The 27,955-nt window shown below is 40.9% G+C and overlaps 1 protein-coding gene across 2 annotated transcripts in view; it reads right to left on the bottom strand.

The window, feature by feature from the left end:
- DPP10 (dipeptidyl peptidase like 10) overlaps positions 1-27,955 on the bottom strand; it is a 290,932-nt gene that overhangs the window by 133,890 nt on the left and 129,087 nt on the right. Inside the window, exon 1 of one of the 2 annotated variants that reach the window (XM_015868601.3) lies at positions 10,669-11,038. The exons of the other annotated variant lie outside the window; for it this stretch is intronic. Coding sequence (XP_015724087.1) covers positions 10,669-10,743 — 75 coding nt within the window. The 5' untranslated portion in view covers positions 10,744-11,038. Of the gene's footprint in view, positions 1-10,668; positions 11,039-27,955 lie in introns of those variants that run through there. 2 annotated transcript variants of the gene reach the window in all.

Genomic DNA, 27,955 nt, shown 5'->3' with positions numbered 1-27,955 from the left:
AGACACAAACTTACACCGAGGTTCAAGATGCCAACAGGGAATAAAGGATAGGATCTCCAAGTCAGTATACACTACTGATTATCACACAGATAAAGTATTAAAGTAGATAAAGTCACTACTTTGTGGTATGCTAAAGATATTCATTTCAACCCATTCACATAAAATTTTTAATATTCACCATGAGTTCCTAAGCAAGAAAGGTCAGCATGAAAATGATCCTACTGTTCTAGTTAAAGGCTTTCAACTACCCTGAAAATACTTCTTCCCAGCAGCAGAAGCGCACTATCTCTTTTTCCAGTTTGATGGGACTGTTAGCCAATATTCTATTTAGGCAATGCTGCTGCTTTCTTTTTTTCTTCCACCTATTGACCTCAACTGAATGAAATACTTTTCCTCTATCCTCTCACTCTGTATACAAAGATGTTGTCCCCATTTCTGAGACAACCAATGTAAATGACTGGTAGGTTTATCACACCACAGCAATTCATTTCCATTTCAGAATAACTGAAATAGAGAAATGGGAAATGGAGATAACAGTCTTATTGTTCATCTGCCTGATCCTTATCCTGTCTGGTTATATTTCCCCTGATTTTAGAATAGCAATCCAGTCTTGGATGAAGACTGAAGACATGTCACAATGTAAACAAAACCTTCAGAAATGCTGCGCAACCATCTGCTGCTTCCAAACTAAATTGGAACTGCTGAAGTACCCAAACGTAGAAATAAAGTCTTAGATGTCACCACATCACCTATGTAAAGAATGGAGCCCTCAGAAATAAAAAAAGTGGCTGCTCCAAAAAGAAATAATGAAAGGTCCCGCAGCCTTGAGGAAAGTCTTCCATTGCTCTCTAAAAATGATGGGATATGGCAGGATATGGCAGCAACCTTGATGGACTCTGAGGTGCGTGCCCCAGTACCAAAAGCCTCGTTACAGAGATCCATAATGGAACGTGCTTTTATTGATGAAAATAAGTCACCCTTACTCTCATTAACCTCTGGGCAACCACCAAATGCTGCTTTTGCTCAGAAGTTTTATACTGAAGGTGAAGTTTTGGAGAGTCTTAAATTTCACACTTTCACATCAGAGAATGCTGCATCCAGAATGCAGTGCCTTTGGGCAGGTATCTTAAAAGCCAACTAACTTCTGATTTTCCCCCGGTGCTATTAAATCTTGATAACAGGGAGTTGTTTTCAAACACTTCAAGGTGAAGTGCAGACACTTCTGAGTCTCAAAAGAGGACTGGAACATGATCAGAAAATAGATGCATTTCCCCTAAGTACTTCCTTAAACAAGCCCTAAACACACAAAGAGTTCTGATGCTAATGGGCAAGAAATATTTTGGTAAGCAAGATGACTGACAAGGATAAGAATAGCTATAAAGTACTGCAAACAATAACAAAACAGAAAACATTTTGTGACGTTGCTAGTTCATCAGGAAAGGGTTGCATGAGATTAAATGTGGAAAATACCTTCAGGTTATGAAGAGATCACCACCACTAGCTCCCCTTTCTGCAGTGTAACCTTTCTCAAAGGCAGAACAGAATCATTCAAATGGCAGAATCTTTTCCCATGTGGAGAATGCCTCAATTTCGGCTGGAACTGCCCTTCCCAGTGGAACAAAAGCGTGAAACCTTTGCTGGTTAAGAAACAGCTTCTACGTGTTTTCTACAGAAGTGAATGATTCCCTCAAGATATTTCACAGTGCTCACTAGTTTATTTAATTGGGCTTGCAAATCCCTCCAATGCCCATGAAATGGTAAGGATTTACACTCTTTACAAGTTTCTCCTCATCAAGTGTTCATATTTCTAGCCTGAAACACTACATCCCTTATTCCGTGCACAGATGTTTGGGAGCAACATCTGGTGACTCTGATATTGCAGAAATGATTAGGAAATGTAGAGAACCTCTCTGGATGTGGTAAAAGAAATCTGCTGTGGAAGAAACATAGAGGAGCAAGCCGTTACACTGCACTATATATGCTGATGTGTAAATGAAAACACAAGACATACTATGGGAAGAAATTAACAAGGCAGTGTTTGTACAAAATACACAAAAATCTTACATGTCGGTGGAAGAACGAAAACAAGTATGATTTGTTTCAGGACAAACAGCACTGATGGGTTTTTCTGTGAAACTGAAGGAGAAACACCACCTCAGCTGGTGCACTTCAAAATATACACAGATATCTCCATAAGGACTGAGAAAAACCATCAGGAGAGCATAAACCCTGGCAATCATCAGTGCAGCAGCCCTTACAAAAGCACCCCAGAAAGCAGACTCAGAACAACTTAGAACTCTTCAGACAGATAATCATCTCAAACACACAGAATTCCTGGTGTGTTTTTTCTAAGAGATTTACATTTGTATACTGAATGATCTTCTGTGAATAATTTTCTGTCGTTTTGGGTGGTGGTAGCAGTGTGGTGGGTTTTTTCCCCCCAGCAGGATAACAAGAAGAACTTGGGACCAGATAATTTTCCATAGCAGCACTGATAAATCTCACTACAATCTACACACGTACAATACATATATGGCTCTCTAGACACCAGAGGCATTCAGTAAAAATACAGCTAATGTCGCTGGAGAAAGATAGTAGTATTGGAGGACCCCCAAATGCATAGGAGATTAAGCTCAAGCAGGAACCCAGAGCTATGGAGAGCATTGCAAAGCCGTCTGACTCCTCTTCATGGGCTGCTGCCCACTCCCCACCCCAGCCAGACCTTTCTGATCCCTGCTCCTCATCCCCGCTCTGTCAAATCCAACAACAGAACCAACCTCTGTGCTAAGCCCACAGTTCAGATCAAGTTATATCCAGGATAAAAAGACTAGCTTTTAAATGACAGTCTCTGTTTCTTAGTCCACAACAGTGCCAGTACAACAAAAAAGCAGGAATAAAACCCCACAGAATTTCCTCAACACACAGATAGCAAGTGAGACCTAGTGTGACTAAAGATTTCTAGTGGTCAGTGAGAAAAAAAATAAAATAGAGAGGAAAAAGAAGTTTGCATAGTAGTAACAGTCAGATGAGGCGCCCTACATACAGAGCTAAATGTAGGTTGTGGATGAATACTGACACCACACAGCAGAAATTCAGGCTTCAAAATCATTTTGTAAATAGTCACAGCTGCAGTTTTCAGACCTGAGAGTAAATACGCATCAAGTTTTTGCAAGTACTGCATGGAAACTCTCCTAAGAGTAGAACTTCATATTTCAAACAGCAGCTCTTCAGGAGAAGATCTCTTGAATTCATATATAAGATAACCTATTATTCCTTCACTATTATGACAAAGATGTACAATAGTATGTGAAAATGGAAGGAGGCACTTTATATCACTGTTAAGCAGCAGAAGAGTGGGAGCGGGAATGGAAACAAATAAGAGAGAGATGACTGTTCAAGGTGTTTTCTGTTCTTACTTTTATCCATTGGAGTTCATTTATATCAAGAATCAACCACTAATAATTCATAGATCCATCAAAAAGGACCCCAGACATCTATATGGTGTATATATATTCTCAATACATTAAAAAAAAAAATCACTGGATTGCTATGGAAATATCAAAGCACATGCAATCTTTACATATGCTATTGTCCTCTGCTGCAAGACTCCTCTTACACTGTCAACAAAAGCTAGCATTACACGTAAGCACATGAGACAATGTTTTCCAAATGTTTCACAATAGGGAAATAAGAGTAAGGAGAACAAGATGACAAAGACAAGGAAGACATTGCTTAGCTGTCAAAGAAAATGTAGCACTGGTGAAGAAGGGTAGAGGGGCTGTTGGAATAAAAGCATTAGGCAAAATGAGTGCAGGAAATTAAAGGCGAGGTGGTGGAAAAAGGTGTGATACAGGAGAGAATCACAAGGAGTCATAACAAACCTGAAAGGAAAGAGCAGTGAGACAGCTTTGAGAGCTGCTCTTGCAGAACAGAGCATTTCATTGAAGCAGAAATGTGTCCAATATAAAGGGGTCAAAGAAAATAGCTAAAGATTCAAAGATTCAATCCAAATAGGTACTGGGGAAAAAAAAAAAAAAAAAAAAAGAGAGACTTCATGTAGTCCTCATGAACCACCCAGCTCAGCTTTCACCCTTCCTTCAGTCATCACCACTCACACCACAATGAAATCAGAAACGCAGAGTCTCAACACTGCTACTCCCAACTATAGCATCAAGTTTCTTTCCTGCCTTTAGCAATAGGACAAAAAAAAAAAAATGTAAATCCTCTCTTCAGTACAGAACTGCTTGTAGAAACCCTTCATGAAACACAAGGAAGTGGATATACTACTATAAATCTATACGTAGAAACTCGGCCTTTTTTTACTGGGTGAGCAAACCACTTGCATACACTGACAGTTGACTTCAGGAACCTGGCTTATAATACTGACATTGTAGTTCTGTTAAGTGCAAAAATGTGTCACTACACTGAATGTTTGCTGCCAAAAACTTCAGAAGATGCCAGTGACAAAATATGGTTAACTGCCTTACCTACAGATTGAGTACTGAAGCTTGACCCATCTTACTGCACCCTAAAGAACTTCTTTTCCAGGCTATAATGAAAACAATTGAGGTGCAAATTATATAATTAGTCCCATAATCAGTCACATAAGTAGTCCCAATGACTTCAGGGCAATATTCTTGTACATAAATGTAAAGTATACAAGAATATCAACTATCTCAAGTGAAAAGTAACACCTATTCTACATACCATGATACAATGAACTTTTTAATTAAGAATGAAAAGGAACTTTTTGTAACTCATTTCCTTGCACAGCAGCTACCCAGTCATTTAAAAGCTTTCTGACTTTGAGGGCTGATTACCTTGAGAAGATTTAAGTTTATATTTATGCTTGATGGCATCTAATTACCCACTGCAATCATAGAACAAGAACAAGCTCATTCGGACCTTTTCAGAAGGATTTTAGAACTTCCAGTAGACAACCCAATTTAAACAGCTCTACCATAAAATTCAAAACTGCAGCACATCATTACTCCTAATTAAAAGTACTTAAGCTCAAGTTCTTCCTCTGAAAGACTCCAATAATATATATTAAATGCTTTGATTTAAAGCAGTCTCTGAAGCCGTGGGTTAGGAAAGGGCAGCAGCCCCTATGCAGGCAGAAACAGAAAGAACAAACACAAACGATCAGTTGCATCGGCAGTGTTTGATTTAGTGTCTCACCCACTCAGCATTTCAAACCAGTTTAAAGACTTTCCCACTAGCATGTGAAATTCTCCCTGCATTTCCAAAAAGAAAACTAATATTTGCCCAGTTTCTTTTATAGAAAGCTACAAAATGCTTTCCCCCCACCCCCATGAATGCCAATTGTAAATATTGCCCCAGGAGTGAATGTAACCCCCATAAGCCTTTAAAGAATCTTTGTTCTTTTTAAATCATAACATTGTTTAATACTTCCTAATGGATTTGCTTAAGACTACACCCTCCAAACATCAGAGGGCTTTTATATTTGTTGAGAATCATTCAAAACTATTTACAGGTTCTCCACAAATGTAACATACAGTAAATTATGTGACTGTTGCTAGCAGTGTTAAGAACTATTAGGAAAAGTCTTTCAGCTTCAGTCTCAGATCTGTAGGTCATCCAGCGTCCTTCCTAATAGATAAATACAGCAATTTATCATCATCAGCATGGCTCATTTTACTACCACATATTCATGAATGTTATTTGAAGCAGCTGAGCGAAGCATAAAAGAAGCATATGATTACAGCAGAAAGGTACAGAGTTTGAGACTGCTGAAATTTTGTGGCTAATGTGTGGACTTGAAACATGACACAGGTCTTCCAACAGTTACGAACACAACATCAACAAACTGCAGTCACTGATCCTCTAGGGATCACGAGTTACATTTATCCTTATTACCACTATGGAAAGAAAGCCCATGTTCATGTTTGTGAGTCAGTAACGTACGTGTGTAATCTCCAAATGCCTTCAAGTTACTGAAAGATGCTAAGGTGATGGCTTTCAAATGCTACAATAATATCAAACAACATCTCAGTGTGCTTAAAGAGTTCCTCTACCTTGCTGATTATCAAAATTGCCTGCCTGAAGCAATACCTTAACATGGAAGAAACTGGAAAGAAACACAGGAAATAGGTTTGAAAATAATGCAGTATGTACGGTATGCATACTCAAACGTGTGAGACTGCTATGTAGTGTACAACGTGCCTGCAATTCACTTCCACACTGAACAGCCAGAAAGACTGCCCTGTTTCCCAGGTTTTGCATTACTGCAGTAATCTTTCTAAAACACCTGCAAAGCAGAGAGCTCCAAATGCTGAAAAAACAGGTGCTGTGCTGCACTACACAGGCTCCTGTGTGCTGTTTTGAAAGCAAGAAAGGGAAAACCTGCATAAAGGTGCGGAACCATGAAGGGAGAGTGCAAGAAGTAGGAGCTCACACACCACCGTGTTCTGGGTCCCTCAAAGAAGACCTCTTCACAGTGGTGCTCCCAGTTCCCAGGATGGAATCAAGTGCTGGACACAATTTGAAAAGCTCTTTGCATTTGGAAAGTTTCTGAAGAGAAGCTTCTGAATTTGAGATGTTTACAGAAACTCATTTATGTGCTATGCTGCCTCCTAAAACATATCCTCTCAACTGCTCACTCAAGCTACACAAGTTCCTATACCGCAAATGGACTATCTATAAGATATCCCATGAAGTGATGTTTTTCAATTAACATGAGAAGCACTTCACTAGAATTGAGATCCCACTCAGCCCTCCTCCATAGAGATCAGCTTAGAAGATGAGAAACACGATGAAGGTTTAAGATGAGATTCAGTTTTTTTCTAGTTCTGATCACATCAATCAGGCACATGACAGAACTACACCTCAACAGCCACATGGAAAAGAGAAAGCAAATCAAGGCCACGTGTGTTATTGAAAGCTTGTATTCCCTGCCCTCCCCTAGAACATGAATCCCGAACAACATTCCAAACCACTGCTACTAACACATTTTCACATCAACTTCTTGTGCTCCTGGTCATATACCCAACAGGTGTTACAAATCTGTAACACTTCTTTCTAAAATGCTTCTGTATCCAGCACAGAAACAGTATGTCCTGTTAATAGTGTAAGAAACAGAATGTAAATGTTAAAAGTAAGATTTAGATCTTAACTCCTTATGAAACATTCTGGTCATAACAATACAACCTGATTTCTCCACTTTCTTGGCTTTTTCTACCTGATGCTTCTGACATTAAGTTGAACCTTGCACAGCACTACATTTGACACACTGCCACAATATAACAAGTACAAAATTCTGCTAGGTAGGTAAGAAGGAAAAATGTGAAGTCACTCTGAGTTATGTACTAGAACAAAGATTCTTACCTCAGCTTGAAGCCAACTCGAAACACAATCAAGAGCAGAGGACAAAGAGATGACTGCCCAACTGAATCTTTCATGTTACTGGAACTGTTGCAAGCATATGATTAAGAGTTCCAGCTTTTCCTTGACCCACCGAGCTCAAAATGACCTGAGTGGGGCAGGGGGAAAACCCTTCACCTTGATAAAACCCCATTAAGATGAGCACTGCTCCAAAGAGACACAACTATCCATCAGCACTTTTCCCACTGTGAGATCAGAGTCTAATTTGGGGGAAAAGAAGTGATGTGGTGAAGGAAGAAATAAAGCACAGATTGTTCTCTTTTGTTCAGACACGCTTTCAGAATATGACCTTTGCACGGTGACCACAGAAACTGGTCCTGACACAGAGAAAACTCACCTTATTAATCAAGATTCATGCTTCTGTTGAAGTAGTCATTCATGCACATATACCAAACACATAATTGAAATGCTTTACCAAAGAATTCCCCTATTTAATGCAATGCAGTACAGCCTGACTTCATTTCTGCTCACCTGTTTCAAAGAACAAGAATGCAGTAGCTTCTAAATGACAAAGAGTAAAGAAACAGCCTGTATGTTTGGGGGATTTAATCATTTATTTATTTATTTATGGTATTTTAAAACCATTTTTTAAAAGTCCTTAAGTTAGGAGAGTAAGAGAGGGTCATAAATTTCAAAGGTCTGTCTTCTATGCACACAAAGAACAGCCAGCAGCACCAGGTGGTGTAGATCATCTGTTTTCTTGTAAACAGACTGAAGCCGCACAGAAGTAATACCTAGAGGAATTATCCCAGTTTGTCATCTGCAAAGACAACACTCATCAACCAACAAACCATACAGGTATGTTATATTTTTCAAATATGTTGTGTCCACTGACTACTGAATGGTTGTGAATTCTACAGTTGATCACTAAACATCACTGTCTATGACCCTGGGACAATTCCTGAAAACTACAAAATGGAAAACACTACTTTTTGTACTGATGTACAGAAGAAGCCACGTTTACTTCTGGCACAAGTCTAGTCCTTCTATCGAGCTTTCCAGAAATGAGGAGAAATACAAGTGATCTACCGCTGTCTTCCCTTCTACATCATCAGAATATAAAAATGTAATTTTAGCAATAAATAGGAGTTATTATTTAGCAAGAAGTTACAAATAAATCTGGTAGATCTATCAAACTGCTGAAACATCGATAGTACTGTTAATGGAAGTTGTTATTAGATGCCTTGGCCCAGGGGAGGGCTGCTTTAAAACTACCATCAAAGGAAGCGTTGGATGCGAATTTGTATCCAATTTATTGATAAGCTAATGGCTTTGGATGCTTCAGTCAGTCGATCCAAGCTTTTATTTAAGTGGAAAAGTCACAGCATTAGCCTGCTGTAATTTCAAATTGCAGCTCAGGTCCCAAGCCTATAAATTAACCACAAATGCATCAGCTTCAGAAAGACTGTTCTCAGGAGTATTTGTAAACTGGGCTTGGAAATCAGAAGAGATTTATGTTTAGAAAATCTCAATGTAATTCCTTGCTCCTTCATAGGCTTTCCACAGGTCCAACCACTTCTCTACCAAAAGAGCTCTGCCGCTCCTGCAGTCTCAAGAAGTTCCCTTGGTGCAGATGACCATTAAAAGCTTACCATTAAAAATAAAGACATATGCTACTGCTGTCACTTCTGTACCAACACAATCTTATACAACCTCACCAAACAAAACGAAACGTTGAGGGCCCTGAGAGAGACGGATTTCCTGAAGGCCCTAAGAAGGGTACATATTCCTGACAGACCTGCTAGTAACAGTGCTATGACATGTGAACAAACAGGGTGAGTACAAGCTTCTCTTCCACCCAGGGCTCACATTCTGTAACAACAATCACAGAAAGCCAACAAAGCTTGTAACTCATAATATCCCCCTGCTAAGGCAACTGCCCAAACCTGCTGTGCTAAGTGTTTCCAACAAAGATTTGGCATAGTGCTGCCCACATCTTGGCCCTGGAGGGAGCTCAGATATGGCTGCCTGGGTCTTGGCTGCACAAGAACAGTGTGTTTGAGGAGATCCTCAATCTGCACAGTGCTCCTGGAAGGACTTTGGCCCACATCCCTGCAATCATTTAAACCTAAAGAAAGATTGCCATCCATTGAAACCCAAGTTTTGTAAGCAGTGTCATTATCTACTGCCCTAGCATCTATGGCAACAGGTGATCAACATTAATTCAATGTCAACTTTTACCAAGAAAACCAACCTTGGTATAGAGAACTGCAGTGCAAATAACTGCACAGGACCTGGTCCCCAGGCTCCCTACAGCACAGCAGTCCCTGCACCCACTGCTGAGAGAGGCTGAAAGCTCCACAGTGCTCCAGTAATTACGTTTCTATATTTAGGATACAGTCTTCACATCTGCAGTGATTTCAATCGAGAACTTACTCCTGTTCCTCATTACCACCTGAAAGAGCAGTCAAACCACTGATCCTCAGTGAAGGCTGCTCTGAAAAAGATACCCACCTCTAACAACAAAAAGCTATTCTGGCAATTCAGCGTCTCTGAATCGAATATGAAGACTGGTTACACTCAAGCACTTTTTATTCTACCTACAAGCCTTCTAAAACAAAACAGAGTTCCCGAAATATATGAGCCCCGTGAATCCCCGCGACTGCCGCGGGGCAACGCCGGCACCGCCTCTGCAGCAGCGGCCGCGGCCCCGGGTCCGCACGGGAAGCGGCTGGGATGGAGCAACTGCTCCTGCGGTCCGAGAGAGGATACTTCGATTTTGCGGTGCTTGAAGCCGAGTTCAGCTTTTCCCCTATTCTCTACCCTGGCCGAAACGCGGCCATTCCGACACAGCCCGACGCTGAGACGCCGGGCGGTACCGCTCCCCGCGCCGAAGTGCGGGCGAAACCTCCGGGAAACCCCACACCGCCAGCCGAACGGGGCCGCTCCCCGCCCCGGGCAGAGATGCAGAGCGGACCACCCCTCTCCTGCAAGGCTGACACAGGAGCCCCCGCGCCCCGTACCCCGCTTGCCCCTCAGGGCTCCCTGCCGTTGCAACGAAGGGGAAAGCGAAGCGCCAACTCCCGCAGGACGACACAGCACAGCTCAGCCCCCGCTGCTGCTTTCACCTCCTCGCTGGGGGCCCCGCACGGTTGGATACCCGTGAGTCACCCTCCACCAGGACGGCGGAGGGGATTATCCCGCATCCCCTGGACGAACCGACCCGAGGTTGCTCGCACCCCCCATGCTTTGCGCTCATCTCCGCACAACTTCACCGGGACGGCGGCCGCCCCCTCCCCGGTCCCTCGGTACAGCGGCTCCCACCTGGTCGGGCTGCGGCGGCGGCACCGGGTTCCCCCTGCCGCCCGGGTGCGCCGGCTGCTCCTTCATGGCCGTCATCGCAAGGAACTCGGCTCCACTCGCCTGGGCTGCTCTCACTGCCTTTCAGTGAGTGCCTTTCACTGCCGCTGCGGCCCCGGGCAGCCCTCCCCCGGCTACAGCCGCATGACACCAACCTCCCCTGGAAGTGGCTCAGCGGCAAAGGAGAAGCTAAAATCAGAGGAAGGCGGGAGGGATGCGCGGATCCACCGCTCGCGCGGACGGAAATCCCAGCCCCGTGCCGGCCCCAGCGCCGCGCTCCTGCCCTGCTGCCCACGAACAGCCCTACAGCACCACCAGCTACCACCCACCGAGCGCCCCGCGCCGGGCACGCTCTGCCCTCCCGCCCGCCTCGCTCCGCCCGCCGGGGGCTGGACCGCCGAGCAGCCAGCAGGTGTCACAGCGGTGCCCGGCGGGCTGGGAGAGACCATTCCGCACTGCCGGTGCGGGGGCGGCGGGCCGAACCGCTCCCCGTAATGCCCCGCCGTGTGATTTAGAGAAAGGGTGTGCGGGCAGGACTGCCCTGTGAAACAGATGACACGATACGGAGGAAACGCAGACCAGCACCGTCTTGACCAGCCCTGCTCTCAAGGGACTGCAAATTACAATGAAAGTGTTTGATCTGTTTTAACATTATTGCATGGAGTTCCCAAGAACAGATCTGGCTGGATGGTGAGCACAGGCAGCAGGAGTGACAAAGACTGCCAGTAGGTTTCAGCGTCTAGTAGGAGCAGGGAGCTGACATGGGACTGAGGAATCACAGACCTATCTATGTGCCCGTATAACCCAGCCCTGGGCTGGCTCCTCCACCAAGCAACAGACACCATTTCTTTTGATGGCCCAGTAAAAGTTCTTGAAGGAAAAAATAAATAAATAAATAAATAAATAAATAAATAAAATACTGAGATGAACTTTGGAAGCACTTAAACGAAAGCCAGATAACGACTAATAGCCACTGTTAATTTGTCAAGTGCAGATCGCGTCAAACAAATCTAATTTCTTCCTTTAATAGGATAACAAGCCTGTGGATAGGAGAGCAGTAAATGTCATCTATCCAGATTTAGAAGGGCTTCCAGCACAGTCTTCCAGAACAGCCCTGTGAGGCAGAGAGAAGCATCACCCAAATAAGCCTAAGGTGAATGTCTAGAACAGCCACGGGATGGATCACTTTGGCAAAGTTTTGGGGCCTTCAGCCCTGGCAGCTGGATAAAAATCTGTCAGTGTTATACAAGCACAGATAGCGCCTCTTAAGGCAGGAGAACACTCTCAGTTAAGTGACAGTTTTTCCTGGCTTCATAATTCCTTCCCAGCTTGATGCTGAGGGCCACCCATGTCCCAGTCCATGGGACCCACCTCCAGGCAACTGCAGTGCAGACAAGCATTGCTCAGCCCAGTTCCAGCCTGCATGGCTCTCCTCCCTCTGCTCAGCAATCAGCTGTTCCTGTGCTTCTCTTGAAGACATCCACGCCCTCTCACCTCTCCATTTCACATCCCTATTCCTTCTCTCACCATTCATTATTTCCTTTCTTACCTCTCTACCCTTGCTGCTCTGAGCCCTGTCCCTTTACCTTCTTGCCTTCTGCTGCTGTTTCTTTTTGTATAATAACTGTGCTGTGCATAGAAAAAGCAAAAAGGGCAACCAAGACAGCACCTTTTCACATCGATACCCACAGCTCTGTGTTATTTCTCCCAAGAAGCCTTTGATGAAAATCCTTCATTTATGTTGGCTGTATGCTGCAGGACTCTCATTCTTTCTGAGCAGTGCATAACAGGCGGAGACTCAGATTTTGCCTGTGGCCTCTAGGTGCTACAGTAATACAAATAATAAGTCTTAGAAACAGGCATGCTCTGATTCATGCTGCTTACGGCACAGGTCTGTTGTAACTCTACTAATTACTGAGCCTATCAGAGCCAGAGCATTCTAATGATTTAGGGTTTGAATGAGCATGTTTCAAACTTCTTTCAGCTTGTTTTTTATGAGATCCATTGTTTTTGTAATTTCCTCTATTAATCCAGAGGAAATTCACAATACATTCTTTGTGAGGTTTTATCACTATAATGGACTGGAATATGCAGCAGGATTTTCATTACAGATCATGTGTGCTGGCTGTTAAGCATTCATAAATCAACCAGAATTACTGAAACAAATATCTAGGGGCTAAGAGACTGGGCTCTATGTACACCAAGGCTGATCTAAAGCTCCTTAAAATCAATATCACTTTTTATCAATACAATTGATAGCACTTACTCATCCCTTTTGTCATTATTTTTGTGTGCTGGTTCTTGGGACCATAGCATTGATGCTTTGGGGATAACAAATTCCCCCACCGATTTTCAGTTGTGCCCACACCAACCAAGTCCACTGGCGGAGATCAAAAGCTCCTCTCTCAGCTTCAACCAAGCACCTCGGGTGTAGACCAGCAGTGCTGCTCAGCATTCCCCAAGCCTGAGAAGAAAAGGCTCCAGCCATGCTCCCTGCGGCCTCTGTGCACGCAGCACAGGGCTTTTGAAATCTGTGTGGTCACAGCCTGAGAGTTTCTCTGCATCTTTCTACAATCACACTTAATAGAATATACTCTGATTATGGATTTCAGGTTCCTTTTAGAGTTTTAGCAACCAGGCTAAAAAGAATCCTTGGAGTCATCACGGGGAATTTTAAAAAAACACAGTTATGGAATTATTAAGGTAGAAAAGACCTCAAAGATCATTTAGTCCACCCATCCGCCTTCCATCAGTACTGCCCAATAAGCCACATCCCTAAGAACCACATCTAAAAGCTTTTTGAACGCCTCCAAGGATGAACCAATGTAACTAGAACTCAAAAGAAGTAGAACTGAAGCTGATTGACCTTCAACAGTGTTCTAAGTGGATGTGTAGGCTCACAAATACTTGTCCAGAGAATTACCACTAACGTGCATAAATATGACAAAGAGACATGATGTGGGTGTGGGTGGCACAGAGTGCTCTAAGGGATGGTTTTAAATGACAGAGCAGTTGAACTCTGCTGCTGGATTTCTGTAAGAGGGAAAAATTCCAGTCACTTTCTGCATTCAGAAATACACAAGAAATAAGGGTGTGCAAACGCACACATCTGTTATCACAGCCTGATACTCCACATCACCACGTTACCAGAGCTGCAGAGGTCTTGCAGGACCTTCCTCTCACACCTCATTGGAAGCCGTAGCCAAAAGCCCGCTGGGGCTCTGCAGCACATCCTCACTGCTACTGGGAGGGATTTCATCCATTTCATACACTCAGAGGAAAGGCTTTGATTTGCTGCCTTTCTGGTTAACTTGGCTCCATTATATTCATGTTGCTAACAATGATCACAAAGCAATTTTCTACTTTAAAAGCAAGACGAGCACAGTTTATGATGAGAATTATAAAAAGTTCCTTTCTGAAAATAACAGCTGTGTCTGGCCACCGCACTAAAGCACTGCCAAAAAGAAGTGGCTGCCCAGGGAGGTGGTGGAGCCACCATCCCTAGAGGTGTTCAATAAATATTTAGATGTTGTAATGAAGGATTTGGTTTAGTGGGAAACCAAATACAAATAGGTGGTAGGTGGGTGTTTGGACTGGATGATCTTTGGCGGTCTTTTCCAACCTTGCTGATTCTATGATTCTAAGTGGAGATCTCTGGGGCCTGCTCTCTGTTCAGTACCCTTAGTTTTGATTAACGGGCACAGAATGGAGTAGGTTTTATAATCCTGGAGGATTATTATTATTATTCCCACATCAAAGGGAAGGAGAAAAGATTTTGTATACAATTACACTACTGAGCTTTTTTCCATAATGTTATTAAAAGATGAAACGGAGCTGTCACAGAACTATATGATAAGAACCTATTCATCCACAACACACATTATATAATGAAAGCTATGAAACATTTGTATAATAACATGCACATACATCATCCAAGATTTGAATAATACCATTCCCCCCCCCAAAATGTTTTACAAACTGATATGCAAATTACTCATGCAGAAAGTTGCTCATCCAACCAGGAAAACACAGCTACAGCTCAAGGCAAAGAAAAGCAGCTATATAATAAAAACAAAAATCTTCAGGTAAAGAAGAAAGTCTTCTCCAGTCAGGACTGTGAGGAATACATTAAAAAACAGCATGTAAGTATATGGGATTCAGAAAGAGCCTTCCCTTTAAAATCCTGATTCCTTCACAGAATACAGTAGGATGCCTCCTGTGCTTTGGCAATCACCCTAAGTAAAATAAGCATACTCTTACTAACATTAAATACAGTCATAAGAATAATAGGTATCAATCCCATATTAAGAGTATACAATAATTTGATTGAATCATAGCAGTATGATGAAGACAGCCTCATAATGGAGAACTGGCTCAGGAAAAAAACATATTGGCATCTCCTGACAACAGGAAACAGACCATGTTTGGGGACAAAAGGCAAGAGAATCACTGAGAAGTCAAACACTGATGGAGAGCTCAGATAAGCTGCACATACCAGAGGGCTTATCCGAGCATAATTTCCCATGGTTTCTTTCCCTGCTTTTGCAACCAAGTGTCTGCAAATAAAAACACTGCCCCAGTTCAGCACTGCCATTCGGACTGCAAATGGCTGAATTCTCACTTCAGTCTGAGCTCTGATCCCGATGACCAGATCCCTTCATTGGGATAACACTAATTTCTTCACAGCGTTGTCGACCTGGCAGTCATTACTGCATGTCTTCTCAATCAAGAAGATAGCAGAGATCCTTGAGGGTGCTTACAGAAGTCACAGAGTGTGATTTGAGGCAGAAAAGAGCTTTCAATATAATTATCAAGAAGCTCCAATTAGAAGTAGACTTTGTATGAAAAATGCAGACCTTGGGAAGATAACATCATCAGAGAATTAAAGGGGATGAAGTAAGAAATGTTACAGAAATTTCTGGGCTATTTTTGTCCTTGAGAACTGGACACAAACCTCAGACTTCCCAATCGTGATAATACTGTCCTCTCAGGAGAGTTGCAGAGGACCACATATTGGCACAACAGTACTTTGATTCTAAATAACCACCTAAAATCCAACCTTAGCATCATTACTCACCTGGGAGCTGCATTCAGAAACCTTCCTGAGGATTTCAACAGGCTATTGGGCAGGAGAGGCAGACAAAGAATTGCTGATGCTTCTAACACTGAAGAAACCAGTCACTCTGAGAAAAAAAATGCTATTAAGGATGAGTGCTATCCTTCACATCACTCTCATAAGCTAAGCTGATACAGCTGAAAAAACAGAGTCACACAGATGAGCAAAAAAGTTGATATGATGAAAGTATGAAACTCTCAGTTGGGCTGTTTGGTTGGCAAATTGAAACAGAATTATAGGAGAGAAAATAAGCAGCTAGGCAGAGCTCCCCACTTAAGACTCTGAGGTAGTGATGTGTAAATGCCATGAAAATAAATTAATGCTGCAAGAAGCTGAAGTTTTTGGGCACGGTCAACAATATAAACAGCACTACAGAATTAATGGGATGCACTTCAAAATTGGGATTTTGCTATAGAAGCATAATAAACTGTTCAAGAGCAGGAAGAGATAAAAGAGGAGGCCTCGTATCTTTGTCAGGAACATATCCTGGTCCTGAGGTCTGCAGTTCAGCAAGTCAGAAGGAATTACTGTCATCCTGAATGACTCTGAGTATAGATAAAAGGGACCACAGCTAGGGGTACTATACTACTGGAGTTGTTCTTCTCCTATTTAACCTTGAGCACCAAGAACAAAGCCCAGTCTTTACATATATCCCAAGATTTCCATTTTTGCACTTGAGGGCATAACATCCTAAGAAAAGTCAGGGGCAAGAAGGAATTTTATGACACAAATATCTGATACAACAGCAATACAGGTGAACAAAGATGATTGCACCAACTTTCTGAATTCATCGGAGATCATATTTTATGTTTTCAGAAGGTGAAAGCACCAGGGAAATACAAAGTTTGTTAACAGTCTAATGCTATCATAGAATCATTAAGATTGGAAAAGACCTATAAGATCATTGAGTCCAACCATCAGTCCACCACATCCACTGTTACCTGGGAGAAAAGGTTGATCCTCACCTCACTACAACCTCCTTATTTTGGTAAGATGGTCAGAAAAAAAGCAAGATTAGGGAAAAAAGCACAGAAGAAAATGTGGACATCAAAAAGTGAAAGATAAAGATATAAGGCTGATGTTTCTAATACATTTGTCACACAAAAAAAATTGAGACCAGATAGTGTGCTAACCATCCTAACTATTATGAAGGCTAGAACATGAAGACAAATAATCCAGGCAAACAAATAATTACATAAAGTTCATTCAAATCAACACACCCATCCCACTCAGACACAGCAGTCAGCTCTGAACCATTTGAGGGAGCTGAGAACATCACAGGGATGGGCTAATGAGGGAAGAGTGGAAGGAACAGAGCTTGCTCAATAAAGAGGAAGAGGCTAACGTGTACACAAGCAGCTAAGCCTAGATATATATATTTTTACTGAGAACAAAAGCAACTTAAGTTTACAGAAGATAAAGTGATAAGAAAACCAGCATTAATTTATCTAGATACCCAGTTAATATAGCTTCCTTCTTTAACTAGCTAACCATGGACAAGCAGGAGAAATCCCTGTAGAACTTCACAAACATTTTCTCATGGTCTTCTGATAAGAAAATGAGATTGAGATGAAAATAACATTGCATAGCAGGTTGTTAACCTGCACAAAGCATTACCTCTTAATATTTAATTGCCAAAAGGGGAAGTCGTTTCAATTAGGGCTTTTCTGGGATTTGTGTGCAAAACCATTATGTTACTTCAGTCATTAGAGAGCATTTTTACAGACATTTACAGCTAAAAAACTCAGAGTTGGGAAAATAGAGAAAACTGAGTTACAAGTAGTGTCAAGAACAGCATCAGAATTCAAAACAGGCAAAATGAATGGGAGAAGTGATCCCAAATCATAATGTGAAATTCAATCAGGTGTGCCAAGCGCTGCCTATACTGAGCTGCAATCAGCTGCACAAAGGCAATGAGGGCAGAGCTGCAGGGCAAAAGCAGCACAGCAAGATCTCTCTGTGCTCCACACTGCAGTGAGCTGCAATCTCAATGTGACTCAGCACAGTAATGCTGTTCCCAAAAAAGCACATTTAGTCCTGGGATGAAGGAAGAGTGGAGTCATACAAATGCCAGCAAAAAAATTAGTTGCTTTTCTCAGCAGGAGACTTATGTGTCTGTGGTTCATTTTGATCACCGCCCTACAAACGCAGGAAGGGAAGCAACAAACATGTCTGAAGACTAAAATATGTCAAGGAAACTATTTCTAAAGTCTCTTGTGAGAAACAACAATCATTTCAAATCCAAGAACAGCAGATGGGGCACGGGAGCATGTCCTCATTGATACGGAATTTCACAGAATGATAGAATCATTAAGGTTGGGAAGACCACTAAGAAGATCTTGTCCAGCCATCAACCTATCACCAACAAACCACTAAACCATGTCACTCAGTGCCACATCCTCCCTTCCCTTGAATACCGCCATGGAGGATGACCCCACCACCTCCCTGAGTAGCCAGTTTCAGTGCCTCACCACTCTTCCTGAGAATAAATTTTTCCTTATATCCAATCTCAAGCTTCCCTGGCACAACTTAAAGCCATTACCTCTTGTCCTATTGCTAGTTACCTGGGAGAAGAGGCAAACCTCACCTCAGTACAGCATTCTTTCCAACCAGCGCTCAGCTGACCAGGTACTGTCACAGGACCAGAGGATTTCAGGGAGTACCTTCAGGCCTTCAGCTTCCATGATTCCCATCACCCCATTCCCTCCTACACTCTGCTCTGCACAGCAGGTGAATATGGTCCTGAATTAAGTTCACCCTTCCTTAGACTGCAACATAAATCAATCCAATGATACTTTACCAGATACCTGAAATTAAGCACATGCTTAAGTGCTTTGTTCAACAGCAATATACTTTAAGCACATACTTTAAAACTCTGCAAACTGGGTCTTTATAGCTTTCTTAAGTCATTACAACAGTGACACAAGTCTAAATTATAGCAGTGTGGGAATAGAATTGTCTGCTTGTAAGAAAGTAACCCAGAAAAGGAAAGAAGAACGCAAAAGAATATAGTTACATTTAATTTAGTGCATTCACATCTTTTTCAGACTAAACTGATGAAGATGACAGCCTTCTGCATAACTCTTTTCATAGAGGTATTTTCTAAAATCAGATGCAAACAGTAGGATCCTTAATGCCCTGCTTGCACACAGGTAATGCAGGCCATAGCACTGCTGCACATATGCATGAAGCTGAGACCAACCTGCATGCCTGTCCAAAGTAGCTTGACCCAATACAACTAAACGTGATTTTAAAACAGAGGTGAGAGCTCTCTAAATATCTGAGGGCATTACCTGCCCCCCCAAACTAGCTGCCTTACTGCTACCAAACATGACTACTTTTATAATGAATTCTGGGGGGGATGCGGGGGGGGGGGGGGGGGGGGGGGGGGAGGGGGGGAGGAATCTATGACAAACCACATGCCTTTCATCTTTTTTTTTTTCTTGCTCTCTTTCACTCCTACTAAACATATACTTGTTTTGACCCCTGGGTTCTAGCTCTGAAGGTTACTTTGTTTCAGTCAATATTTATCCATCTGATCAAAAGATCTTCAACAAATGTTAATGTCTGTGCTTTCATATATGACAGAAGACAAAAGAATGCAGGATTGTCATTTCATATACTACAGGATTTTTTTTTTATTACATGTTTTATGTTATGTTCAAGCCATGCATATTTACTTGTTGCAGAATGAAATCATACAAGGTTATTCCCTATCACATCTTTCAAATTGCCTTTGGTGAAAGAATGAAATGTTTTAGTACTTCCCCATCTTGAAGAGCAGTCTTCCATGTAGAGAAAACGGTATTTAAAGATTTAAGTACTGTTTCTTATTAAGACTATCATTGGATTTCCAATGAAAATAAGATAGGAAATAAGAGGACAGGAAACTCTTTATCTAAAAAACACAGTGTCAAAAAATTATTAGTAATTCTATGTGCCATACCGTCACTGTTAAAAGTGGCATTATCAGTGACACATCATCAAGAAGAAGAATTGCAAAGTCACAAAAAGACAAAGTAATTTGCGGAAGTACAGCAGGCCATCGCAGTGATGCCAAGATAGGTTGGAGTGATAGAAATGCTGTGTACATTCAAGTATTCAGCACTCTGAAATAGCACTTAACCACGAGGGTTGGGTCATAATTTGACACCTTTTTTAATGCATTAAGGACAGTTAGAGAACAAAAATTAGTGTCTGATAATACATGCAAAATGCGACTGTTCCCTCCAGCAACTTGTCCTTGCTTGTTGCTTCTTGACCTTTAATTTAAGAAAGAAGGGGAAAAAAAAAAAAAAGAAAAGAAAAAAGAAATAAAAGCATGGCTCTAACTGAAGGAAACAAAAGTAACCATTCACTGCTCCATTAAAAATAACAGCTTGAATGTACATTCTGGTGGTCATTAATGAAACAGTTTCATTAGTGCTTACACTCTAGTAGCCACAGTCAATGATCTGTGGCACCACTTAAGAAAACTACTTGGACATTCAGGAATGAGTTTGTTCCTAATGTCTGCCTCAGATAATGCTCTGGAGTCAAAGCCTCTTTCAGACTCTTAACTGTAGAGTTAGTTTGCTTAGAGTACCTGGGAAAGCTCCAGCCTGGGTCAGCACAGCCCTGGAAGCAGCAGGGCTGTTCAGTGGGTATTTCACTGTGCCAGTGCTGAGCTTAGCCTACAAATGCAGAGTTAGGCACTTTATTCCAACAGAAATTGCAAGGCCACAAACATGAATTGTCCAGAACTGTTCAGACTGAAGGGGCCTCCAACTCCCCTGCTTAATTCAGCAATTCTTTTTTTTTTTTTTTTTTATACATATATACATGACAGAAGCAGTAACTTATAGCGCTTAATCTGAAATCATTTGATGTGATGTACATGTCAAATGCGCAATATGCTGTTTGTTTAAAATGGAAAATAAAACTTCAGGCTCAGCCTCCAAATGAAGCTCAACAGTCATTACGTGTGGGGCACAGGAGCAGCTCCATGCTCTCTCACACCACTGGCATCTCTGGGGTGCTGAAAGCATTTCACAGCCTTCAATTGCTGCCATGCACGTAAAATACTGCACGAGCCCCTTCTACCAGCCATCCCTTTGTGCCAAATCTTCTACTTTTATATCTAAAGACAGAGCAGGCAGTGTAAAAAGTAGTGATTTCCCAGCACTAGAATAATCATTAATTGCTCACTTACAGTGATAAAGGGGTACTTGCTGCAGAACAGGATTTAACTGACAGCCATTTTAAACCCAGGTTGGATATAAGTGATAATAGAAGCACTTTTTGTTCTAAAAGAAGCACTAGCTTGCCTGGAGTGTGCTTGGGTCATAACATCTCTGCAGAACCACTAAGAGCGTTGTAGGTTTTACACCCAGGCCACCTGGCAACCTGGAAAGAGCACCCTGTTAGAGTTCATGAGTGGGGGGGAGATGAAGTTGTTTTATCTTCTTCATCTTCCCCAAAGAACACGTTGCCTTAGTAATGAGAGGAGGACAAAAAGAGAGGAAAATGACAGAAAAGCTGAAAGAGCACTAATATTTCAAATTCTTCTTAAGAGCTTATCAGCTAGAGCAAAAACCAAATGAGAAATGGAGTCTGCACAGTTCACATGCAGCTGTGCAAGCTTTCTAACAAGACAAGCCGTCTGCTGGGTTTGCCTCTGTGGCAGCAGGAGGCAGCTCACTTTTGTTAAAACATTATCATTTCTCCCTTCTAGGAGAAAAAAAGACAACAAACTGTGCTCCTCTTCAAGGTACATGTCCAGTGTATTTGTTCTGTAGCTCTACAAATGCCAAATATTGAGCCTGTTTGTCCAGCCTTGTGTATTTCTGGCAACCATTTTATGTCTCTGTAAATCAGGCAAGATATACAGTTATGCTAACACATGAGTCACAAAAGGTGAAAACCAGGAGATAATCAAGCCCACAATATATAGCCATTACTCTTTCTAAATTGCTGTTAACCCCTATTTTTTTTTTTTTTCCCTATACTTGAAAATTGTTGTTTGCTGGTAGAGAATGTCACCTCCAAATTGAAAAAGGAAAACAAAATAGAAGCAAGCTTTTCTTTGGGGAGCATGTCAAAAAGGTCCACAATTTTATATTTCCATATAAATAAGTGATTAACACAGCTCCTGCTTTATGAAAACCTTGGATAAATCATTATCTACGTCAAGAAAATAACAACTCCTAATACAGAATGCAGCTGATAATTTGAATACAGGACATATTACAAAGGGTGCAAAAAGGAACATTTGTTTCCTATGCAATATCTAAGTCAAAAGGAACCAAAAAAGCAGCCTCAAAGTGGATGAAACCCATCAACAATATTGTAAAAATAATAGTAATAACAATAATAATTACCCTTTATCTATTGTTTCTTATCAGTTCTAAAGGATAGCCATACAGCCTCTGCTACAGAAGCTGAAACAATCTACACTCTGCTGGGGGTGGCACAGTGCGGAGCTTTGGCTGGTGCTGAGGTACCATCTCAGACACTTCTGGGCTCCTACGCAAGAGCTTGCAGAATTGGCACAAAAGGAAAGACAATCCCAGAAATAGGGAACTACCACCTTCCTTTCTTTTCCTATTTTTATTTTTTGGCCTTTGAAAGCTTTTTGTGACATCATTTCTCCATTTTTTTTGTTCAGATTGGATCCTCTTTCTGCTCCCTTTACAATTGCTTTCCTTCTCCATGAGGAATATCCCTTCTCAGCATACAATAGTAGCAGCTGTGATGATGCTGTGTTCCCTCTCCCTAGTCTCAGGGCTGAGGCTCCAAAATACACTAACACAATAAATGAGACATTCTGCCCCAGGAATATTTCTTAATTAGTTTTCTGACCTAATGTTTAACAGGAAACCCACACACTACCCCCACCCCGAGATTCAACTCTAATGTTGGGTACAACTGGGTGCAATTGATCATACAAGCTTGTAGAGACTGAAAAATTGCAGAGGAAACTCGTGTGGAAACAGTGAGTCAACATGAGTCACTCATTACAGAACAATACAGCTAAAACATCATTAAAACCTAAAAAAGAATGATACTACCAAAATACTTAATCTGAAAGCAATTCTCATTTCGCAGAGAAAACTTAACAAACTGTCATTGGACAGGGAGATGAAATGAATACGACATACCACAGCATTTAAATAAACTTGCCAAACAAACACCAGTTTCTGGTACTACCACATGAAGAATCCCAGTAAGAACCCTAAAATGTTCTATTACAAAGTAATGTTTGCTATTGATTTTATAAAACTTTTTTTCCCCCTGTTTCAAGTGTAATCATCTCCGTGAGCTGCCTAAGCTTTTCTTCTCAGTTCAAAACAGTTTGCTTTACCCAAAGTGACAGGATAAAAATGAACAACTATTTTACTTTTCAAGAGAAACATTTACAGCAGCAGTGAATCTGAAAAGCTTTAACTTCTTGTTCCAAGCTTAAACTACCACCCAAGAACAAGGATTTCAAAACCATCACAGCAAGCATCACATCCCTGGCATTTCCCATATAACCTTCAGAGACCAAATGCTTATTTGCACCTCTACTGGATCCAGTTATCTTTTCTCCTTTCTCACATGGTACAGCACAAGGACTCAAGTTAGTGCACTTTTCTTTGGTTTTAAAAGTCAAGGTTTTAACTGTGAAAGGGAAACTCAGATCTGACATTCTAAACAATAGCATTACATAAGACTGAAGAGGTGTGTAAAGTATACCATCCCATCTACCCATCCTGCATAGTCTTTGGTCATATTGTCTGTGGTGAGTTTGAAAAGTCACCAAAAAAAATCACTTCTCCTTTTTTAAGCGAATTATCCCACCCATTTATTCCTAGAAACATGACAATCATTGCTGATTTTTGTTAGATAAATAGGGAAAGGTACCAGACTGAGCGACAGCATCCTCTCACTATGAATTAATTCCAAGAACTTGAAAACATTAATGAGATCTTTCTATGACTTTTAGAATAAGAAATACACATGTAATCTCTGAATATGTAAAGATCTGAACAGAAGGAGCAAAGATGATAAAATAAAATGGGGGGGGGGGGGGGGGGGAGGGAGGGAGGAAATGAGTTTAGCAAGTTTTTTAATTAACTGAAATAATTAAATTTGATATAATTATATTTTCCTCCAGAATTTGCACAGAAATGGATGTACCCTTCTTTGAATTATTCAGTTCTGGCAAAACTTCATTTTCTGCTTAAAACCGGATTTGGTAAATTTTCAACCAATCAACCCCAGTTCCAAAAAAGCAGCTTCTATTTCACCATCTTCTAAAGGTTTGATCTACTTAATAAGTTTGAGGACTATTTTAATGAGCAAAGTTTATTGTACCAATACCCCTGTGAAACAGAATGGAGGTTAGTTTATCGTGCCTATTATGATGAGAAAGCATTGGTACACTTAGTGATTTCCAGTTCTAGCATCCTAGCATAGTTAACAGATATTGAAAATATGCCTTGGATCAGTCTTGGACACCTTCCATTAGCATATAGTTTTTATTCTCTGATTTAAAATAAAATGTGTGAACGCATTACACTTGCCAAAGTCAACAGCCTATTTAAACTACTTCTCAAAGTTATTTATTATCTCTTATTATTAGGAACTCATTATGAAAACTCCTCAACAAAGTTTAAAACTACTTTAATGTTTAATCGCATTTTTGATCATTAATTAAATCTGCAGATAACTTTTTAAATCTTAATTCTCTCATCTCAGTTTGAAATAGAGTTCATCGCTCAATAAATTTTATTTTAGCGCACATACAAGGCCCATGTATTGATGAACCTTTTAAAGGAAATCTACAGCTCAATCAGAATAAAACTGTATTTACCTCCTATATCACAGCATGAGAATGAAAGCCAAGCTTGCGTCTGAAATCTTTAGTTCCACAGAAATAATCTCTTAAGATTCATTACTTATATATTTCATAAAACAAGAAGACTTCTCATTTCCTAAGTTACCTACTACAGAAGTGCACCAGAAGTCATTTCTGAAAATTTAAAAGAATAATAATAATTTCACATCACGCCCAGAAGCTCTCAATACCAGTCATACTGCCCAACACACTGCATGGCTTTGTGTCTTACAGTTCAAATTGTTCAGACCTGAGGCAGGAAATCTGTTGTTCATCTCTACAGCCCTTAGAGCAATGGGACCTTCTCTTTGCTGACATCATAATTCAGCGATCCCAATGACCAATGTCATGCATCAAACACTCCAAACTTCCCAAGAAAGTACATTTTAGTTTAAGGGAGCCATTGATGTTGTTAGTGAGAAGAACAAAATTATTGTTCTCTTTGTCCGCTGCAGAAAACAAACATGAAAGAGCCCAAAGAAAACAACTAAATATTCAAAGGTTGTTACTGAAATGGGGTACCTCATTTAAAGCAATTCCTGTCCCTGAGGTTCTGCAAGGGTCTTATTTCTTTTCATTTCTGGCATCCCTTGAGATTGATGTGGAATGCTACCCAACAGTAAAACACTGGCATTCCACATCTCCTACACTGAAATAAACACACTTCTCTTCTGGTCTAAATTATATCTGCTGTGCTTCCACAGACACAGTGCAACTGAAGACAAATGATCCTGACGTTATTAGGTCTTGGAAGGGGGGAAAACTGATGGGTCTGACTGAGTGGCAGAACAAGCTCATGAACTCTGTGTTTATGAATGTATAACTCGTTCTGCAATGGATGCCTTAAACTGGAGCGTGGGAATTTTTCTAATATAACACAGAATTAATTCAGGTCAGTAACATGAGGAACATGTTTTTTAGCATCCTTTAAAGTTCTGACTGTGTATATGTTTTTAACCACTACAAGAAACTTGGAGGAAAAGGGAAGAACAGCAGAAACATGATTTAGAGAAGGTATGAAAAGCTTCCTTTGATATTTAGAAGCAGAGTGGCTCTTCTTCCTGCTCCCTTACTGAAATCACCTTAATGTCAAACACCCAATCTCCTGTCACCTGTCAGGAAACACACACATTTCTTAGCAGATGACAGAAGAATGATTTATGTTTCATTCTTTCAATACAATCTGCATTTTGAGTAAATTATCTATCAGATAGTTTCTATTATCTGCTAAAAGGAACAGAAAAATAATAAAAATGCCCAGTTTCTCAATTCTGAACAGAATGAGGAATGGGGCATTTGAAAGACTAAGTCAAAAGGATTCTGAGCAGAATTTCTTCATACAAATATTCCCTTTGAGTTGTATATTTTCAGTGGCAAAGGAATACTTTCCTTTTTAAAAATAAGGCAGAGTGTAGGAGTAGGCAAAGGAAAGAGAGCTTTCAAATGAGAATAATTTCAGTGAGTCACCACCACTGTAAGAGGCACAGTAAATCTTACTCCTTTTCAGAGACTTCAGAAAAGCATTGGGGCATTTTAGCTCCATTTACCTGCTTGTAGGATCCAAGAAGAGATGAGAAATGGTGGGGAAAGAAAATTGATCAACTTTCGGAGCATTTTTACACCACCCAGTCTTGTACATCTTAGAACATTTAAAGTGTTCTTTACTACATGCTTTTACTATTTATTTCTCCAATTCCAGATAGTAAAGCTCAGTCATCTTCTTAGCTGACTACCTAGCAAGGTGGAGAAGAGTAAAAGTCCATACAGGCAGTGACAGATTCAAGCTGAATAGGTGGAAGAAGTGTGATGTTTTCAACAGTTTAATTTAAGCTTCTAGCACATCTGAAAGCTCAGGTTACGCTTTATTAAGGTATGTAGTTATGGCTCCATTTGTGCTGTCCTTTGTCATACAGCTTCCAGCAAGGTGTCAGCAAAAACAACTCTTACAATGAGACATAAGGAGCATATTTACATTGTAAAATGCTTCCTCAACAAACCAGCATTAATTGAATGTTAAATTTCTGGATTTGGCACTTGGAGACTTTGTCAGTGTTGGAATCAATGGAAGTCCAGTGGGAAGGAGGAAAATAATAGCTATCATAAAGCTGTTAAGTGCTAATTCAAGGACATATGCAGCAGTCAGGTGAATTTAGAGCCACTACATTCACATCTGTATGCAGCAGGAATCGTGCAAGGCAATGACATAGCAAATTATCTCTGAACAAAATAGAATCCAAGGTTGTTGCTACAAACAAGGGATCTGTCTGTGCTACAGTGCAAAAAAAGCAGTGATTGTCCACAGCCTAAGTTCTGTGCTGGCTAATACACATGCTCTACTTTACTTCAACTGGTTCTTGCTCAGTAAATCTACTACACAGATCAAGGATGCCTAACGTGCAGGTGAAGTATAGCTGGAGCTGCAGGGTCGTTGTGTTTACATACATGCAACAGTGAACAAGTAGTTAAATAGGCATGGGACAATACACTTTCCCCTTAAAGGAATACACTGGAAATAACAATATTTTCCTCTTATTCTAAGCACTGATCAAAGGCAATGGCATAATGTAGCTCCTTTTGATTTTCATTAAAAAACACTAAACTGTAGCACCAAAGTTCATGTTTTCTTATGCTGATTGAAGAGCAAACATCATTTACCAAAAATGACTAATAGCTGCATAGCCAATGAAGATCTAATAATATTCAATAAGACATGTAACGTCGAATTTGCATGAGATATTTTCCTTTACAACCAGTTAATGTCTCCTTCATTATCCCAACCATGAATCTGTTGTCAAAGGATTATTCCCTTTTAAAAGTGTCTCGTAACCTTCATTTCATAGGTTATAAAAATAACAGCCTGATTTGGATATGAGCTTAAAATGTTAACCACGTGTATGCAGTTCAAGCTGGGTATGATATAAATCACCGCTAGCAGAATTTATCCACACTGCAGTGAGATGTCTCCAATTTTAAACCATCCACAATATCAACTTTGTCTACTATGAAGAAGTTTGACCTGACATTGTAAACACTGGGATGACTGAATGCTAACTAAGCCTACTTCATCCACTACACGCAGTCAGGAGGTCTGCAGATGTGCAACTCTGCATCATCTTTACCTCTATTGTTAAAAATCAAAGGAAGTGGCAGCTTTCAGTTCATACCGATCATTTTTCTTTCTGCGTATGTAAAACAGAGCAAGATACATTCATAAACGAGCAGAGGGAGCTCTATTCTGCCCACCCTCACCATCAGGTTCAGGCTGATGTAACTTG

This window comes from Coturnix japonica, chromosome 7 (assembly GCF_054131305.1).
Source record: "Coturnix japonica strain WE chromosome 7, WE-NBRP24, whole genome shotgun sequence".
In the NCBI taxonomy this organism is placed as follows: domain Eukaryota; kingdom Metazoa; phylum Chordata; class Aves; order Galliformes; family Phasianidae; genus Coturnix; species Coturnix japonica.
The sequence above is the reverse complement of the archived record's forward strand: the minus strand, read 5'-3'. Positions and strand labels throughout refer to the sequence as shown.